This window comes from Sus scrofa, chromosome X, assembly GCF_054392235.1.
Source record: "Sus scrofa isolate SSC_HxYL_T2T_F1_AM1 chromosome X, Sscrofa_HxYL_maternal_Yorkshire_Landrace_v2.0, whole genome shotgun sequence".
Taxonomy (NCBI): domain Eukaryota; kingdom Metazoa; phylum Chordata; class Mammalia; order Artiodactyla; family Suidae; genus Sus; species Sus scrofa.
The window spans coordinates 50,119,580-50,138,460 of record NC_139401.1 but is presented as its reverse complement, the minus strand read 5'-3'; the positions used below and the strand labels follow the sequence as shown (position 1 = coordinate 50,138,460).

The window sequence follows — 18,881 nt, the reverse complement described above, 5'->3', positions numbered from 1 at the left end:
TCCAAGGTAGCACTGGATTAAGACTTCATATGCTCTCATGGGAAAGTGTCAGTGTTAGCTACTTAGAAGGAATCCAGGGAGAGAAGCTTATCAGTACAGTTGTATGCTTTTTGTTTTTTTGTTTTTTTATGGTAGCACCCATGGCATATGGGAAGTTCCCCAGTCAGGGATTGAATCCAGGACGTAGCTGTGGAGACACTGGATCATTTAACCCACTGCGCCAGACTGGGGATTGAACCCAAACTTCCGCAACAACTTGAGCCCCTACAGTCAGATTCTTAACCTACTGCAGCATGGCAGGAACTCCAACAGTACAGTTTTTTGGGGGTTTTTTTTTGGGGGGGGTTAAGATTTAGGAAGTTGTGGACATTTAAAGAGTAATAAGCACTATACTACAGGTAGCTCTTTCTTGGGATTCTTGAGAAAATGGAACCAGGTAAGTGCTGGTTCAACGTGGTCTTACTGCTCCCCTCTTATGTCTGCAGATGGGGAACAGGATGGAACCGCTGGAAGTATGGATGCTTCTACCCAAGGCTTGTTGGAAGGCATTGGGCTTGATGGTGACACACTGGCTCCTATGGAGACAGATGAACCTGCTTCAGACTCTAAGGGCAAATCTAAAATCACACCTGCCATGGCTGCCAGAATCAAGCAAATCAAGCCATTATTATCAGGTGAGTAATTCTGTTCCACTGTCTTTTAGAGCCTTAATCAGTCTTCATACCGATTGAGTTGGTATGGCTTTAAGGAAGTTTTAAACTTAACTAGCTCGTTTTCAGGTATCTGCTATGTGACAGGCTTATACTAACTGTCAGGGATACAGAGACGAGAGAATCGCTTTCTGAAAGGCAGGTCTACCCCTCCTTTCCTTTCTACTGCCTCTTCTACTACTGCAGATGGCTTCTGCTCCTACCATTCCCCTCAAATGTCTCACCAAGGTATCACTTGTCTCTTTGTTCCTAAGTCCATTGGATACTTTTCATTTCTCTTCTCACTTGTCTGAGGGCTGATGGTTGACCTACCTTCTCCTCCTTCTTGAAATACTCTTCTTGGCTTTTGTGGTATTAAGTCCTTCTCTCCTGTTATCTGTCTGACTACTGTACTCAGCCTCCTCTTCCTTTCTCTCTCCCTTAAACGTAGCAGGCAGGTGACACAGCTGATTGATATTTTACTAGTTACTTTGGCAGCTCTCTGGAGACTGCATTAACATGATACAAGACCACAGTGAGGATGTGCATTGATCTGTCTTTGCCATCATTTGCCCCTTCATGTAATATTAGTATTTGGGAAACCTATTTTGTATGTTTTTTGATATTTGCCACTTTCTGATACCTTAATCTAGAGGAAAATGAAGACAATTCCTGAGAATCAGGAGCTCTGCCCCCAAAAGCAAGCAAAACATGGCCTTTGGTGTTTCCACTTGTTACTTACAACCACCTTGAATTTTATGTCCTGTTCTGATTTCTTTTATTCTTCTCCTTGTGTTTTAATTTGAAAGTCTACTGCCATTTTCCCCAAACTGAAGGGAAATTGACCATCCAAGAAGATGCTCTATGACCTTGGAATGTTAATGAGGTTTCTGTAGGCCCAGCCCGTGCTTTTGATGTCTGTTTCTGGTTACTGGCCTTCTTTCTCTTTCATCCTTCTTAGCTACCTTTTACTACTAAATTGGCTATTTACCTGTGGTCAGTGGTGGAAAAGTATAAAACTTAAATGTTATTTTTAGATGCATTAAACTCTCAGTCTAGGCATACCCAGATTCCAGCCAGGCAGTGCAAGTGTCTGTAGGCTGTTCCCTCATTAGGATTAGGAGATCTTAATTTGAATGGATTAAGAAGAAGGAAAACCTGTTCCTTTCTTATTATTCTATATACCTCAGAGCTTAACTAAGTTTTTTGGGTGTAATATGTGACATCAGCTCAAGTAGAACGTATTTTTTCACATTGGGTTCATGTATATAAAACATGTACCTGTATATAAATAAGAGAAGTACTTTGATTTAAAACTAGTCTTTATCTGTAGATCATGATGAAATAATATTTATTTCAGAAATACAGTGAGCATTTTGTGATTTTAAGAGTAATATTTATTGTAGAAAAAGTACAGAGAGATGTTTTAAGCAAAGCAAGGAAACACTCATATATTTAGAAATAGTTTCTTCCCCTTTTTCTATACATTTCCTTGTACATGTATTTATTTGGATTCTACTTCTTTTGGTTCAGTAATACATACTAAAAAGCTTCCTACAAATGAACATTGGAAGTGCTTATAATCTACCTAACACCTTATAAAATTTTTGTAAGAAGGCCACTTTTTAAATTTTTATGCTAACAATTTTTTCTCCTTTGGGGACCATACATTTAATGTTGAGATAAAACACCATTAATATATATGAGAAGTTCTTTTCTGGTCTGAAGTGTTAACATTTTTGCCATTTTAAAAGTTCTCTGTAGGCATTTTAAGTGACTCAGTAATTCAACACATAGACGTATCATGTACTTATTAACTAGTTTATATTGTGTATTGCTTTCTACAAAGGTGGTTTCAATTTATACCTCCTCAAACAGTGTGAATGCTTATCTTGTTTGTCTTTCATATTTATTATATATTGAGTGCCAGCATACATCTCTGCCTCTTGCCCTCAAGAGGCGTTTATTCCCTGTGGAACTTCTTTTTCAGATTATCATATGTAGAGACAAATCGAGGTGTTTCATTGAATGTTGTAGGGGAGGGGAGTCGTCAGTCATTAAAATGTATTAACAGTAACGTGTCTGTTATAATGAAACCATTCTGAAAATACTATACAGCCTTATTCTTACTTTTGGATTCCAGCTTCCTCCAGGTTAGGCAGAGCACTTGCTGAACTATTTGGACTCCTTGTTAAACTTTGTGTGGGGTCTCCTGTCCGCCAGAGAAGGAGCCATCATGCTGCCAGCACCACCACAGCACCAACACCTGCTGCCCGATCAACAGCCTCAGCCCTCACTAAGCTCCTCACAAAGGGCTTATCTTGGCAGCCTCCACCATATACACCTACTCCGCGCTTCAGGTGAGATTTCTGCTTGAGATGAAATAGCTAACTGGTTCCTTCTCTACTTGAATGTAGAGTAAGCCACTGAATTGGAGGACTTAGAGGTCCCTTGTTTTACTAGATATCTATACCCCAAATATAGGTTAAGGTACTTGTTTTGGTTCTACTTGGTCTAAAATAAAGAGATTTTAAAATGCATTTGTGGAGTTCCTGTCGTGGCGCAGTGGTTAACGAATCCGACTAGGAACCATGAGGTTGCGGGTTCGATCCCTGCCCTTGCTCAGTGGGTTAAGGATCTGGTGTTGCCGTCAGCTGTGGTGTAGGTCGCAGATGTGGCTCAGATCCCGCGTTGCTGTGGCTCTGGCGTAGGCTGGCAGCTACAGCTCCGATTAGACCCCTAGTCTGGGAATCTCCATGTGCCGTGGGAGCAGCCCAAGAAATGGCAAAGAGACAGACAAATAAATAAATAAATAAAATGCATTTGTAATCAAACTGCATTCCAGTAACCTTGTATTTTGTAGTAGGTAGGAACTGTCACCCTTTTTTGCCTTAGAAATTTTAATATCCAAACTAGTCACCCACCTGTATTCTAGTCAATCTGCTAGTAACTTGAGTGCAGTGTTAAATTTTACTCTTGACTTCTACTACTTGAATTTCCCATTGCTTCTGTGTCTCTTCAGAGAAGGTTAAATTTTTTTTCCTTATTTATTTATTTTTTTTCCCACTGTACAGCAAGGGGATCAAGTTATCCTTACATGTATACATTTTTCCCCCACCCTTTGTTCTGTTGCAGTATGAGTATCTAGACATAGTTCTCAATGCTACTCAGTAGGATCTCCTTGTAAATCTATTCTAAGTTGTGTCTGATTTTTGCTTTTTTCTTTCAGGCTAACATTCTTCATCTGCTCAGTTGGTTTTACATCCCCAATGCTGTTTGATGAGAGGAAATATCCCTACCACCTCATGCTACAGAAATTTCTCTGTTCTGGAGGCCACAATGCTCTTTTTGAGTAAGAATCATGTTGCTTCATAGAGAAGCATTGCTTCGAGTTTGGTCTTTTCTGTGTACCTTAGAAGCCCACAACTTTTTAAGCCACCTATCCTGTGACAGTGGAATATATAGAGACAGCCATTGATTGTACCCTCTCATGTTTAAGGGACTAACTGTATATATACATCTCCATTTTCCTGGAGGGAGGGATTTCGCCTGTCCTAGACATGTTTGTAAGGGCCTCCTTTTCTCTTAAGTTGGTATTCAATGCCTGATACATATTTTTCTATTAGACATCGTTTTCTACTACTTATCTGAATGTGAGAATTTTTATGCTTTTGGTCAGAAAATTCTAAGCTATGCTTCACTTTGGGTTTTTTGTTTTTGGCTTTAAAAAGTAAAGGTAGAAGTAGTAATAATTTTGCCATATATGTATATAACAAATTATCACTTCATGCACCTTAAACTTAGATATGCTTACACATGTTATATGTCAATAATATATTGGCAAAGCTGGAATAAAAACCCAAATAAAAGGTAAAGCTCTATATTCACTATCTTTTGTAATAACCTATAATGGAGAGGAATACATATATGTGTATATATATATTCTAGAGAGAGAGAATTGAATCACTTTGCTGTATACCTGAAACTAACACAACATTGTAAATCAACTGTACTTCAGATTTTTTTTTAAAGGTAAAGCTAATAAATATTGGACAGACTGAAGTAACAGCTCCAGGAGGGACTTGGGAATTTTTTTAATGTGTTCCTATCTTTCTCTTCCCTCACCTCAATCTAAAATACTAATATTCTACCTCTACACTTTCTCTTATTTGAATTTAGAACTTTCAATTGGGCTCTGTCCATGGGTGGCAAAGTTCCTGTTGCTGAAGGATTAGAACATTCAGACTTACCTGATGGTACAGGAGAATTCCTGGATGCCTGGCTAATGTTGGTGGAGAAGATGGTGAATCCCACCACGGTGCTTGAATCTCCGCATTCTCTGCCTGCCAAATTGCCTGGAGGTGTTCAGAACTTTCCACAATTCAGTGCCCTCCGTTTCCTTGTGGTAACTCAGAAAGTGAGTATTCAGCATTCAAAAACCAAGAGCCAACTAGGTAGTTTCTACTTTGTTTTGTTCTCCTTAGTGAAATAACTTGATTGTTGGAGAACCCGTGGATCTTCCTCCCACTGTATTCTGCACTACCTTGTGCAGAATGGTCTCAAGACCACTTATAATTTTCTGTGGTGTAAACATTTGGGCTGTAAACTTCAGATTGGTTACCTCTAGGTGGGGTTAAATGCCCCTTCTCTGTGCTTCCTCGAGCCCCCTCAGTACTAACTAGGATTTTGTTGTTTGTACTAATGGATTAGTAGAAGGACCATCTCGTAGGTCTTCGACTTATTCTTCATGGGGCTTTGAGTTGAGACAAAATGATCTTCACACAGCTTTTTAAATGACTTATAGGCAGCTTTTACTTGCATCAAGAACCTGTGGAACCGGAAACCCTTGAAAGTGTATGGTGGGCGGATGGCTGAATCCATGCTGGCCATCCTATGCCACATCCTCCGAGGAGAACCTGTGATTCGAGAGAGACTGAGCAAAGAGAAGGAGGGGTCTCGAGGAGAAGAGGATACAGGACAAGAGGAAGGTGGCTCTCGCCGGGAACCACAAGTCAACCAGCAACAACTACAACAGGTGGGGTTCAAGCCTCACACTCCAGGGCCCAGACTTTGCACCTGATGGAGTGCATTGCTTGTGGGGTTTCTGAGTTTCTAAGTACATAGTCCTGTTAGTCAGGGGATAGATTTAAATTTGCTGCCTCTTTTAGTGTTTATTTTCTTCTCCTGAGAAAGCTGGTGTGAAGTCCCAGTACTCCTAATAGGTAAAAGATTTGTGTCCTCCCTAGCATGCTTAGTATTGGAGCTCTTTTACAGTTTTCTCAATAGGCTTCAGCTGCCATGTTCTTTAGAGGCAAACAATCCTCAACTTCTTTCCGATTAACCTATTAAGAGAAAAAGGATATTGTAACCCAGATTTATTTCCCAGCAGGAGCTTTCTGAAATCTTATTCATTGTTTTCATTTTTAAATAAAAATAAATTGGAGACTAGAAGTGGGGAGGAAGCACTTATGATCCTAACATTTCAATCTCAAAAGCATCTAGCATATTCCTCCAGGAATTTCTGTGTACGTTCATGTATTTTCTTTACATCTAGAGTCCTGATCAAACATGTCTTCTATATACATGTCACATTTTAATGTTCAGTTGAAGAAAATTTAGAAATACACCAAAATAAGATAGTCATTGTGTCCTTTTTCATCACTTAGTTCTATGCCATATTTTTACATCGTTAACATCATCCAGTATATAATCCTATACTATTATCATTAAGAAAATAGGTCTTTTTTACTTAGTCATTCTTTTATTTCTGGACATGTTGGTGTTCTTGTTATTTGATGTTGTAAAGCTGTGGTGTGTGGGGGTGATTTTGGTACATATCTTTCTGTGCATCTCATGATGATTTCCTAGTTGTATATTTTCTGGGTCAGTTTTTCAGGCTCTTGTTTTGTTGCCAGTTGGTCAAGAAAAGTAGGACTTGTTTTTGCTCTGTGTGTGAATATCAGTCTTTGAATTAGAGTAATCTTGATAATAATCATCTAGCTGAATTTTCTTAAAGGATAGAATTTAGAATCACCTTGGCTCCTTGCCTCAATGTGTAGTTCTGTTGAAATGGTATGGAAGCACCAGGGAGAAAAGATCATTCATGTTATCTAAATCCCTTAGCTTGGTAAATGTTCTCAGTAAGAAGTTAGGAAAATTTGTTTCCACCTTTCAAGGATTCCTTTTAAAATGTTTGGATTTGGATTTCTCTTTTACCATGGTTTTGAGATCCTGCATTCTTTTTGTAGCTCATGGACATGGGCTTCACAAGGGAACATGCCATGGAGGCCCTGTTGAACACCAGCACCATGGAGCAGGCCACAGAGTACCTTCTAACCCACCCTCCCCCGATCATGGGAGGAGTTGTTAGGGTGAGTTGGCTCAGGGGCTTTAATCTCTCAGGGCATTGGTTTGGCTACTGATGTGCTTTACTTCTCTATGTCAATATTTTCTGTATGTGCTAACCGTCATAGCTCTAGAATATAAGAAGCAGAAGTTTCCTATCTCTCAACTGTGCAAATTACTAGACTTTTGCCGAAGATGATAAATTATCCACAGTCAGAAAGTGATTGGAGAGGTTCTTTTCTGAGATGCAGAATAGGTGGTTACATTGAAGCTCCTTTCCTATATTTAATTTCATGGTGATTTTTCCTTCTTATCCTTGTAATGACGAGGTAAGCCTAATTGAGTTTGACTCTAGGGAGAGGCATTCAGACCCCCTTCTCTTCCTCTCTAAAGCTTGAGCACAGGATGTCTGATTCCTTATGAGGTGTGTGTAATTGCTGGATTTTTCTGTTGTTGCTCTTTAGGATCTGAGTATGTCCGAAGAAGACCAGATGATGAGAGCAATTGCCATGTCTCTGGGACAGGATATCCCAATGGATCAAAGGGCAGAATCACCTGAGGTAACTAGGAAATGGGGCATCCAAGAGGGTCTGACACATTAATCTTAGTATTTCTACGAACATTCTGCTACTACTACAAAATGATTGGTGGATTTAAAGTCTAAACAAAGACATGAGAGTGCTCATTCATCCCAACCTTGCCATCACTAATCTGCATTGTATTGACCTGAAGCTTTAAGTGAAACAGGTAAAGCATTGGTATTTACTATCAAATAAGAGGCCCAAAATGTACTTGGTAGTGCCCATTAGGTCAAATATGTCTGTCTTTTCCTAGGTAATAATCACTTCAGTTTACCATACTGGAAGAGAATGCAGGACAGTGTCTACAAATGATTTTGTGGGAGGTGATGTAGGATGATGCAAATAAGTTGCCAATGCTTTGAGGATTGGCAGCGTTCTTCCCCTGTCTTGCTTTAGCCTGTATAGCTGCCCTCATACTCGTTGCCACACCCTAATGAATGTATCACCTACTTGAAGAGAAGGTGGAGAATATTCATATGGTAGGGCAAATATATTCTTTTTTTTTTTTTTTTTTTGTCTTTTTGCCATTTCTTGGGCCGCTCCCGCGGCATATGGGAGGTTCCCAAGCTAGGGGTCTAATCGGAGCTGTAGCTGCCAGCCTACACCAGAGCCACAGCAATGTGGGATCTGATCGACATCTGCGACCTACACCACAGCTCACGGCAACGCCAGATCCTTAACCCACTGAGCAAGGGCAGGGATCGAACCCGCAACTTCATGGTTCCTAGTCGGATTCGTTAACCACTGCGCCACGATGGGAACTCCCGGCAAATATATTCTTAGAGTCTTCTCACTTCCTTCCTTCAACTCTCCTAAATACTATCATTTTTCTTTCCCTGCCTCCAGGAAGTTGCTTGCCGGAAGGAGGAGGAGGAACGAAAAGCTCGGGAAAAGCAGGAAGAGGAAGAGGCTAAATGTCTAGAGAAGTTCCAGGATGCTGATCCATTGGAGCAAGATGAGCTCCACACTTTCACAGATACCATGTTGCCAGGCTGCTTCCACCTTCTTGATGAGCTCCCAGACACAGTGTACCGAGTGTGTGATCTGATCATGACAGCAATCAAACGTAATGGAGCAGACTATCGAGACATGATTCTGAAGCAAGTAGTTAATCAGGTAAGTTCTCCAGAGGCCAGAAGAAGTGAGTATATAAAATGGTTTCCCTACTGTCTATCAAAGCCTGATTTATTTTTTGAAATCAGTGTTTGCATTTTATCCAATGTGGATGCATTTCTTGGAATTCTATAGATCTGGTTATCTAACTCTTTCTTGTTTCCTAGAAAACATGAATTAACTACTTTACCAAAAAAAAAAAATCTTTGGAAGGAAAAATCAAAGCTCCTTTTTTTTTCTACATAACTCTTATTAGATTCATCTAAAATGTCCAAAATGTATCTCTTGAGCCATATTAGGCCCTCTGGACTAACAGTAAATAAATGTTTTCCCCTCTGTTTCTGTATAACAACCATCTTGACAAGTGAGTCCCCTTCCTAATGAGTAGGCTTTTTTCAAGGAGTGATTTTCTTCATTGTAAAATTAATGTTTGCTAGTTGTTGAAATAGAATAAGAAATAACTCTTAGAGTTTCCTTGTGGTGCAGGGGTTTAAAGATCCAGTGTTGTTACTGCTTGGGTCACTGTGCAAAACCTTAATAGGAAAAACCAGTTATATAGAATTCATTACAAGAAATTTTCAACATGAATACTAAAGCAAGACCAATGTTTCTAACATTCTGGGTTTTGGGGGGGTTTCTGTTTTTAATAATTCTGGGACATGTGTAGTAAAGATTTTAAGTTGGTAGAACCTTTATGGAGTTGATTATATTATGCACCAGAAATGTGTAAAATATTAATTTCCTTTAACTTAGAATTTAGAGTACTTGTAATCTAACCTAAGAAAATAATTTTTTAGAGGTGCTCCGTTAGTAGCATACATCTTCTTTTGATACAGACACTAAATCCCTAGAGTAAATATGTTAATATTTACTTACCTTCCTTCAGTGAATGTGTTAGAGGTAGAGGTATTTTACAAGGTTGAGAATGTTTTGACAAACCTCATCATACTTTATCTACAGTTAATTTGACTTGGCCACTTCTTTGCTTTTCTAGGTGTGGGAAGCTGCTGATGTATTGATCAAAGCTGCTCTTCCCCTGACAACTAGTGACACAAAAACTGTGTCAGAGTGGATCAGTCAGATGGCCACCCTGCCCCAGGCCTCCAATTTGGCTACTAGAATCTTGCTTTTAACACTGCTTTTTGAGGTAAGATTTAGACCTTGGCCCCTGAGATTCATTCATTCATCAAAGAATCTTCAAACACCTACTATTTGAGAAATTGGAGAAGGTAGAGAGAAAAGTACAAAATACAGCATTCCATGCCACACGAATGGTATAAACAATTTTATGTGAGTTCAGGGAGGGCAATATATGCATCATTTCTGAGAAGGGTTTCTCAGAACAAATTTTAATTAATTGAATTGGGTCTTAGAGGATTGAGGGGTGGCAATTAAAAGAAGGTATTTAGAATGACTATCACAATTAAGTTGTGGAATACTTTTGGCTTCTGTGAGGAAAACTAACTAGCAGCCAGAGATGTGGAAATGGGTAGTAGGTGTCATATAGACTCTATCTCTTCTTTCCTACCTGGTCAGTCAGCAGATTATTTGAGGTAAAGTTTGGTTTGGCCAGGACATGTTCTTGTTCTAACAAGCATAGGGATTGACCTTGAACAGGTTACTCTTCACTTGTTCCTTTCTTATTTAATTGAAAAACCTGGACTTAATGGAGTAAACTATAGAACTCAGGAGTTTTAAGTTCAGTATGTGTCAAACTATGTATCTACAGTCTTAGAACTTTCCTTTGTGATGGAAGTGGTAGTTCTTATTATAGCACTTATGAATAGATACTTTTGGGAAAGGTTGCAAAGTACCGAATGCTGGGGATCCCCAGTAAAATCATAAGAATGACCACTCATGAACCCCCCCTTTTTAAAAAAAAATCGTAAATGACAGTGTTAAATATTCTTCTAGTCTTTAATATACATTTAAATAGTTGGGGGTTCTCTTGTGGCTCAGTAGGTTAAGGATCTGGTGTTGTCATTGCAGTGGCTCGGGTCACTGTTGTTGCGCAGGTTCGATCTCTAGCCCAAGAACTTCCGCATGCCACAGGTGTGGCCAAAAAGAAAAAAAACACAAGATCAGACTCTTTGTATTTAAAAAGTTTTATATTCTTTTCTCTCGGTATTATAAATATTTTCCCATGTCATGTATATATTATTACATCTTGGACATCCCCTCGTTTAAGTTATTACCTGCGGTTGGGCATTTAAATTACTTCCAGTCATTTCCTGTTAAATAAATAACACTTTAAGTAATAAAGCAACCCATTAACTGGTTGCTGTGTTTAATTATTCCAATGTCCTTGGAAGATTATAAAGGTTCTCTTGGAGTTCCTATTGTGGCTCAGCAGGTTAATGTTCCAGTGTTGCCACAAGCTGTGGTGTAGGTCCCAGACCCAGCTCTGATCCCGTGTTGCAGTGGCCATGGTATAGGCCAGCAGCTGCAGCTCCCATTCGACCCCTAAGCCTGGGAATTTCCATATGCCACAGGTGCAGCCCTAAAAAGACACAAAAAAAGTAAATAAAAATTATTAAAATAAAGTTTCTCTAATCAGAAGCTTTTCAGCTAGACTAGATGGCAGTTCTTAATGATATTAAGGATACTAATAACAGTTTCCATATGATGCACACACTAATATACTAAACATTATGTTGGACACCATCACATTTACCCTGGGTATAGAAATTATTACTCCCTTGGAGTTCCCGTCATGGCACAGTGGAAGCAAATCTGACTAGGAACCATGAGGTTGTGGCTCAGGTCCCCCATTGCTATGGCTGTGGCGTAAGCCGGCAGCCATAGCTCCAATTAGACCCCTAGCCTGGGAATCTCCATATACCTCAGGTGCGGCCCTAAAAAGTCAAAAAAAAAAAAGAAAGAAAGAAAGAAATTATTACTCCCTTTGACCTATGAAGAACCCAAGGCCTGGAAAATTTAAGGAACTCATCTCATATCACACAGCTCATAAGTGGGGGAAGTGGAATTTGAATTCAACCAATTCTGTTAGTGTTCACCTTTATGTTCTATACCATGCTAATACTTGATACTGAGTAAAAGTTGGTGTTTGGTTTTTTGGTTTTTTTTTTGTTTGTTTGTTTGTTTTTTTTGTCCTCTGATCAATCAGGAGTTGAAACTACCATGTGCTTGGGTGGTTGAATCTAGTGGCATCCTTAATGTCCTAATCAAACTCTTGGAAGTGGTTCAGCCCTGCCTACAGGCCGCCAAGGAACAAAAGGAAGTCCAGACCCCAAAGTGAGTTACCCTGTATCTCTCCTGGTCTCATTTCTGTTGCCCTAAAGCTTAGACCCTCAGCTTAGGGCTTGAGTCAGGCACTTTTCTGGAGCATCTGTGGGACAAATCTTGGCTACCTTTTATAGTTTGAAAATTGTGAGATGGAGTTCCTGCTGTGGCATGGTGAGTTAAGAATCCGACTGCAGGGGCGAGGGTTCAGTTCCTGGCCTAGAAACTTCATATGCCATGGGTGCAGCCATGAAATTTGAAAAAAAGAAGTTCCCGTCGTGGCTTAGCGTTAGCAAGCCTAACTAGTATCTAGGAGGATGCAGGTTCAATCCCTGGCCTCACTCGGTGGGTTAAGGAACCAGTGTTGCCGTGACATGTGGTGGCTCAGATCCCCACGATGCTGTAGCTGTGGTGTAGGCCAGCAGCTACAGCTCCGATTCAACCCCTAGCCTGGGAACTTCTGTGTGCCATGGGTATAGCTCTAAAAAGACAAAAAATGAAATAAAATAAAATTTGTAAAATAGAAAAATTGTGAGGTATCTGATGAAATCAAGATACATTTCCCTGTTGTCTGCAGGTTTCTGGCTTGCCCTGAGTAAATCGTTTGTCCTGTTTTAGGTGGATCACCCCAGTGTTACTCCTGATTGACTTCTATGAAAAGACAGCCATATCCTCAAAAAGGAGAGCCCAAATGACTAAGGTACGTAATATAGTGTATATGGTGAGCAGAACCACTTGGTATCTTGAGGCAAGAATAGACCAAAAGAGAATATGGTACCAAAAAAAAAAATGTTCTCTGATCAAAGCATAGATCTCTTGAGGCATCTTATCTTGATAGTTTCCTCTTCTGAATGGAAAGTTAGAATTAATTTTTTTATGGAGCTGCTTGCCATAGGGCCTAAGAATTTACCCTGGAAGTAAATGTTAAAGAAATGTGCTATGTCCAGAGGAGGAGTGGCTCTTCTGTTATGTGAAGGACTGAGTATGCAACAATTCCTCCAAAAGCAAGTGCTCCTTATGTGAAAATTATATATGCCGTATCATCTCAGTACCTTCTCAGAAAGAGAAATTTTGTTCCAGTACATCTAAACATTTACCTTTTGTGGAAAATAGTTGGAAACAAAAGGAAAGCAGTAGATCACAGAATAAGGGTAATAAAGTGTTCTGTGCCTATGGAGAGGTTCCAGAATGTGAGGATTAACATATATAAAAACTTATTTCTTGGTTTCCAAAATACATTAAATGTCCATTATATTTCTTCTTCCTGGCTTAGCTTTAGCAATGAACACTGATGAAAATAATATTTTTTTCTAACAGTCAACCTCATAGGAAATAAACTTTGTGCTCTTATATTTAGTATCTACAGTCCAACAACAACAACTGGCGCTGGTTTGATGACCGCTCTGGACGTTGGTGTAGTTACAGTGCAAGCAACAACAGCACTATTGATTCTGCCTGGAAATCTGGAGAGACAAGTGTGCGTTTCACTGCAGGCCGAAGAAGATACACTGTCCAGTTCACTACAATGGTGCAGGTACAAGCTCACTTGATTGAAAAGGCAAGGGGCTGGGTATGCCTTTCCATTTGCTTCTTCCTGAACTAGCAATCCTGACCTGTGTTACCACTATTACCACTATTAAATGAGATACAGTTTTCAGAGAACTGTATCTTTCTAAAGTCATTAGGTAGGCCATTGAGGCTGTGGCAGTTTGATACTCTTCCACCCAGAAATGATTTTAAATGTTTAGTCAAGGATTAGGGAATGGTTGGGGATGGTGTCTGCTCTGTTGTGAAGTTTATAATTTGCAGTAGGATCTTGTGTGTACGTACAACTTTCCTTCTGGTGACCTTCAGGCTTTCTCTCTATATATGATAAGGATGGGATAAATTGCCAAGGTTCCTTCCATTACAGAATTTTGCGGGGGAGTTCCAACCTGTCCACTCCCCCCTTACAGCTCTTTTTTTGGTAGAGATATTTCTGTCTGCTTGAATTCATAGGTTAATGAGGAAACAGGGAACCGGCGCCCTGTGATGTTGACACTCCTGAGGGTACCACGGCTGAATAAAAATTCTAAAAACAGCAATGGACAGGAACTAGAGAAGACACTGGAAGAAAGCAAAGAAATGGATATCAAACGTAAAGAAAATAAAGCCAATGGTATGGACTTCTAGTTTTGAATCTTTCAAGGAGTGTCTTACATAAAGTTAGTATGTCTTTATAGCTTAAATTCTGGCCATTTTCATCATGAGTAATTTCTTACCCATCAGATTGCTTGGTGACTTAAAGATACATAGTCCTTCCTTTTTATATCCCTTTTCATCTGGTCTTAGCATTGTTTTTTGGTATGTTTCTCTTAATGGGACCTAAGTATTTGGTTACTTAGGAGGGAGCAGATGAGAGGAAATGTCAGGCTAACTGTCCGAACACTTACTTTCCCATTTGTAGATACCCCCTTGGCTCTAGACAGTACAAATACTGAAAAGGAGACAAGCCTGGAAGAAACAAAAATTGGGGAGATACTGATCCAGGGCCTGACAGAGGATATGGTGACTGTTTTAATCCGGGCCTGTGTGAGCATGCTAGGAGTCCCTGTGGACCCAGACACTTTGCATGCCACCCTTCGCCTCTGCCTGAGGCTCACCCGAGACCACAAATATGCCATGATGTTTGCAGAGCTGAAGAGTACCCGCATGATCTTGAATTTGACCCAGAGTTCAGGCTTCAATGGGTTTACTCCCCTGGTCACCCTTCTCTTAAGACATATCATTGAGGACCCCTGCACCCTCCGTCATACCATGGAAAAGGTGAGTCTTTTTGGTGTCTAATTCTGGTGTAGCTTTATATTTTACTTTGTCCTCCTTGGTCTCAGAACAGATAGACTTCTGGTATCTGTTCAGGTATATAGCTAGGTATTATAGATAATATGCTCTGCCCAGCAAAAATGTCCCATCTATCTGCTCAGGTGCTTAACATTTAAAAATAAATTTAAATTCAATATAATGATAGTTCTTATCTAGAAAGTCCTCTCTAGCAATATAAGTTTCTTAAACCAAAACTTCCTAATAAAGGACTGGAATACTTTCTACCAAGTTCATGCTTTAAAGATCATTTCCATACATCTGAAATTAATACAACATTATAAATCAACTATGCTCCAATATAAAATTTTTTAAAGTCTTTAAGCTAAAAAATAAAAAAATTCATTCCCTTGTAGGAGTACTTCACCCAAGAGGCTGTTTTCTAAACAGGCTTCTAAAAGTACAGTTGGCTCTTGGCAAAAAAAGGTTTGAATTGCCCAGGTCTACTTCTACATGCAGATTTTTTCCAATAGTAAACTCTGTAGTACTACATAGTCCACATTTGGTTGAATCCATGAATATAGAACTCCAAGTGTGGAAGGCCAACTATACCTGGATTTTCAATAGCACAGAGGGTTTGTGCCCCTCACCTCCCCATTCAGGTGTCAGCTGTAGTAAAGTTTGTGGAATATTTATAACTGTGATAAGCTCTTTTTACAAATATCCATTGTGCACATGGGAAAACTGAGGTTTAATATGTTTATTTTAGGAAACATATAAAACCGTAGAAGAAATAAAGTAATTAGAGAAATAATAACCTTTATAACATCAACATTAAGACATCAACAGAGGGGTTGGGGGCTAACATCTTACTAGTAAGGCTTTTTCTCCTTGGTACTTTTACACACTTCCCTCTACTAGTTCTTTGTCAACAATCATCATGTGAATATTACCAGACTTCACTTCCAGTTTCCTCTCTTGGAACATTGTTTCCCACATTTATATGTCATGTTGCTATTTGCATTTTTGTGCATAGCTTTGTCACATTTTTATTGTTTTTCTTATAGAATCTTAAAAATTGGATCAAAAGGTATAAATTATTTTTTTTACCTTGCTTACCAGAAATCTGGTGCCACTTTATTCATCTGTGTATATATGAGTATATATCTCACATTCTTCAGACAGTTCCGAGGAACCTCTTTGATTTTACTTGACATGAGCAAAGTCAAAAGAAGGAGGGCTCTTAAAGGCAGCATGTACACTGATCCAAGGTCAGGAGACAGCCTAGCAGGGAAGAAACTGCAATATACAGACAGATATATTTAAAACATTTAAAGCTTATACAGCTTTTAAAAATGCTAGGAAAGAATAGAGTTTTTTGTTGGATGACAGAGAATTTCTAAACTTAAATTTATTTGGGGGGTGTGGGGAACAAAGGAAAATCAGTGGCAGTTTTAACATATCAAGTGGCAAAATGTAAATGCTTGATAATATCCGTTGCAGGTACGGGTGTGGAGAACCAGGCATACTCTTACTTTTGGTAGGAGTGGAAATTGGTGCAGCCACATTGGAGGGCAATTTGGTACTGTCAGTTTAAGATATCCTTTGACCTAGAAATTCTATGGCTAAGAATTTATCTGATAACTAAAGTCAAGTATGCCGAGGTACATATACAAAAATGTTCACTGTAGAAATGCTTGTAATATCAAGACTAGAGATCTAATATCCAGCAGAGGACTGAATAAATAAACTATGACACATTCTTTATAGTGGAATTACACTTGACTGTATTTTAAAACTCGGAATTATTTTATGATTGCAGCCTGATAAGCAAAATATAGATGTTAATATTGCTAAACTAAAGATCATAGCTGATTTGTTAAGAAAAGCATTAAGAGTCCAAAAGATGTTTACCTTTAGGTACATAGTCCACAAAGAAATAGATCCTGGAAAATACAGTGGGTGAGTTTGAACCATTCTGGTTTAAAATAGGGATGGCATGGGAAGACTAGCAGCTGGCACTTAAATTTGGGAGCCATAATCCGGATGGATGATCAGTGATCTACATAGTGGAGTGTAGGTTTGCCAATTTCTATGAAGATCATATACCATCTAGTCTTATAATTGGTAGTTTTATGGATACATTGAATGCTGTAACTTTTTTATAAGCCACATTTTTTGAATGGGGAAGGAGTAGGATTTGAAAGACCCAAGTGTATCTTTCTCCCAAAGATCAAAGGCTGTCATCCACTGTCTTGAGGCAGAGCTTGGTTAGTATTTTAATCCTGGTAACTCTTCCTTGAATGTCCTTGTGCTTTAGAAAGTGATCTTTAATCAGTACTCTTCTCTGTTTCTTTACTAGGTTGTTCGCTCAGCAGCTACAAGTGGAGCTGGGAGCACTACCTCTGGTGTTGTATCAGGCAGCCTTGGCTCTCGGGAGATCAACTATATCCTTCGTGTCCTTGGGCCAGCCGCATGCCGCAATCCAGACATTTTCACAGAAGTGGCCAACTGCTGTATCCGCATTGCCCTTCCAGCCCCTCGAGGCTCAGGAACTGGTGGGTTTACCTTTCTCCTGGCCTTTGAGACTTCGAGGTCTGTAGCTCAAAATTGTGCAGTATAACCCCAAAGATTTTCTGCAAGGAGACACATATCTTGGAAAACCTCCTTAGGCAAACATTAGGATATTGCTGGTTGATCATGTGGGTTACTTCATAGGTAGTTCAGTAGCTTCTCTGCTCCTTGCCCTGTGATGATTCCTGCTAGAGATGCCAAGGACTCATTCAATCTAGTCCTTGCCTTAAAAGAACTTATCTTGATGTGGCAGTAGGGCTCACAATACAGTGAATAGTTTACGAACTATTATTATCTCTGTAGATAGAGTGATAATTATCGATAGAGTGATAATTTAGGAACAAATGGACATGTGACTTACGTGATGCAATAGAAAGTACATAATATCGTTGGGGTATTCTTGCCAAAAATGTTTGACCTTTAATTATGAGGAAATAATCAGATAAATGCAAATTGTGTGACATTGCATAAAACAACTGGTCTAGACTCTTCCAAAATACTGCTGTCAAGAAAGGGGGGGAAATGCAAACGTCTCCTAGATAAAAGGTAACCAGAGAGAAAACCACCAACCTTGATGGGATTCTGTATCTAGACAAAGGGGGGTTGAAGAAATTAAAGTACTTACTATATATTAGATAATGTAATTTTATCTATGTTAAATTTCTTGGATATTATGGTATTCTGGTTACGAAGGAAAATACTTGGGGGGTCCCCACTATGGCACAATGGGATCGGCAGCATCTCTGCAGAGCCAGGATACAGGTTTAATCCCTGGCCCAGCACAGTAGGTTAAACTATCTGGCATTGCTGCAGCTGGAGCATAGGTCACAACTGTGGCTCAGATGTGATCCCTAGCCCCCAAAACTCCATGTGCCATGGGGCAGCCAAAAGAAAAACAAAAGCAAAAATTATCCTTCATCTTAGGAGGTACAGGTTGTCAGACATATTTAGGGGTAGACAAATGGTGACTCTAGATGAAAAATATATGGATGTTTTTCGTACTAACCTTTTTCAACTTTTCTGTTGAATTGTGGGTGGGGTTTTTTTTTTTGTTTTGTTTTGTTTTTTGGTTGTTGTTTTGCTTTTTATGGCCGTACCAGTGTTATATGGAGGTTCCCAGGCTAGGAGTCCAACGAGAGCTACAGCTGCCAGCCTCCACCACAGCCACAGCAACATCAGATCCGAGCTGTATCTGCAGTCTACACCACAGCTCATGGCAATGCTGGATCCTTAACCCACTGAGTGAGGCCAGGGATTGAACCTGCAACCTCATGGTTCCTAGTCAGATTCATTTCTGCTGTGCCACCACAGGAATTCTGGTTTTTTGGTTTGTTTATTTTTAATAAAAAGTTGGGAAAGGGCCTGATTATTTTTGGAGCCTTTTTGCTAATGTATGGCCCCCTTTAATCATTCAAATTTTCAAGAAAGAAAATCGAGGCTTATTGAAGTAATTTGGCTATGATCCTGTAACAGAACTGGATTTCAAAACAAAGTGTCCCCAACTCCAAAGCCTGTACTCTTTTATTAAAAAACCATT

General features: G+C 39.5%; 1 protein-coding gene across 33 annotated transcripts in view; it reads left to right on the top strand.

Moving 5' to 3' along the window:
• HUWE1 (HECT, UBA and WWE domain containing E3 ubiquitin protein ligase 1) overlaps nucleotides 1–18,881 on the top strand; it is a 162,342-nt gene that overhangs the window by 102,211 nt on the left and 41,250 nt on the right. For all 33 annotated transcript variants that reach the window (XM_085007951.1, XM_085007938.1, XM_085007956.1 and 30 more), the window contains 15 exons: nucleotides 486–674; nucleotides 2,833–3,049; nucleotides 3,919–4,041; nucleotides 4,869–5,106; nucleotides 5,494–5,724; nucleotides 6,938–7,060; nucleotides 7,499–7,594; nucleotides 8,462–8,731; nucleotides 9,723–9,875; nucleotides 11,856–11,983; nucleotides 12,590–12,671; nucleotides 13,329–13,505; nucleotides 13,970–14,129; nucleotides 14,418–14,776; nucleotides 17,133–17,328. In XM_085007951.1, the coding sequence (XP_084864077.1) occupies nucleotides 486–674; nucleotides 2,833–3,049; nucleotides 3,919–4,041; nucleotides 4,869–5,106; nucleotides 5,494–5,724; nucleotides 6,938–7,060; nucleotides 7,499–7,594; nucleotides 8,462–8,731; nucleotides 9,723–9,875; nucleotides 11,856–11,983; nucleotides 12,590–12,671; nucleotides 13,329–13,505; nucleotides 13,970–14,129; nucleotides 14,418–14,776; nucleotides 17,133–17,328 (2,742 nt within the window). The remainder of the gene's footprint in view (nucleotides 1–485; nucleotides 675–2,832; nucleotides 3,050–3,918; nucleotides 4,042–4,868; nucleotides 5,107–5,493; nucleotides 5,725–6,937; nucleotides 7,061–7,498; nucleotides 7,595–8,461; nucleotides 8,732–9,722; nucleotides 9,876–11,855; nucleotides 11,984–12,589; nucleotides 12,672–13,328; nucleotides 13,506–13,969; nucleotides 14,130–14,417; nucleotides 14,777–17,132; nucleotides 17,329–18,881) is intronic.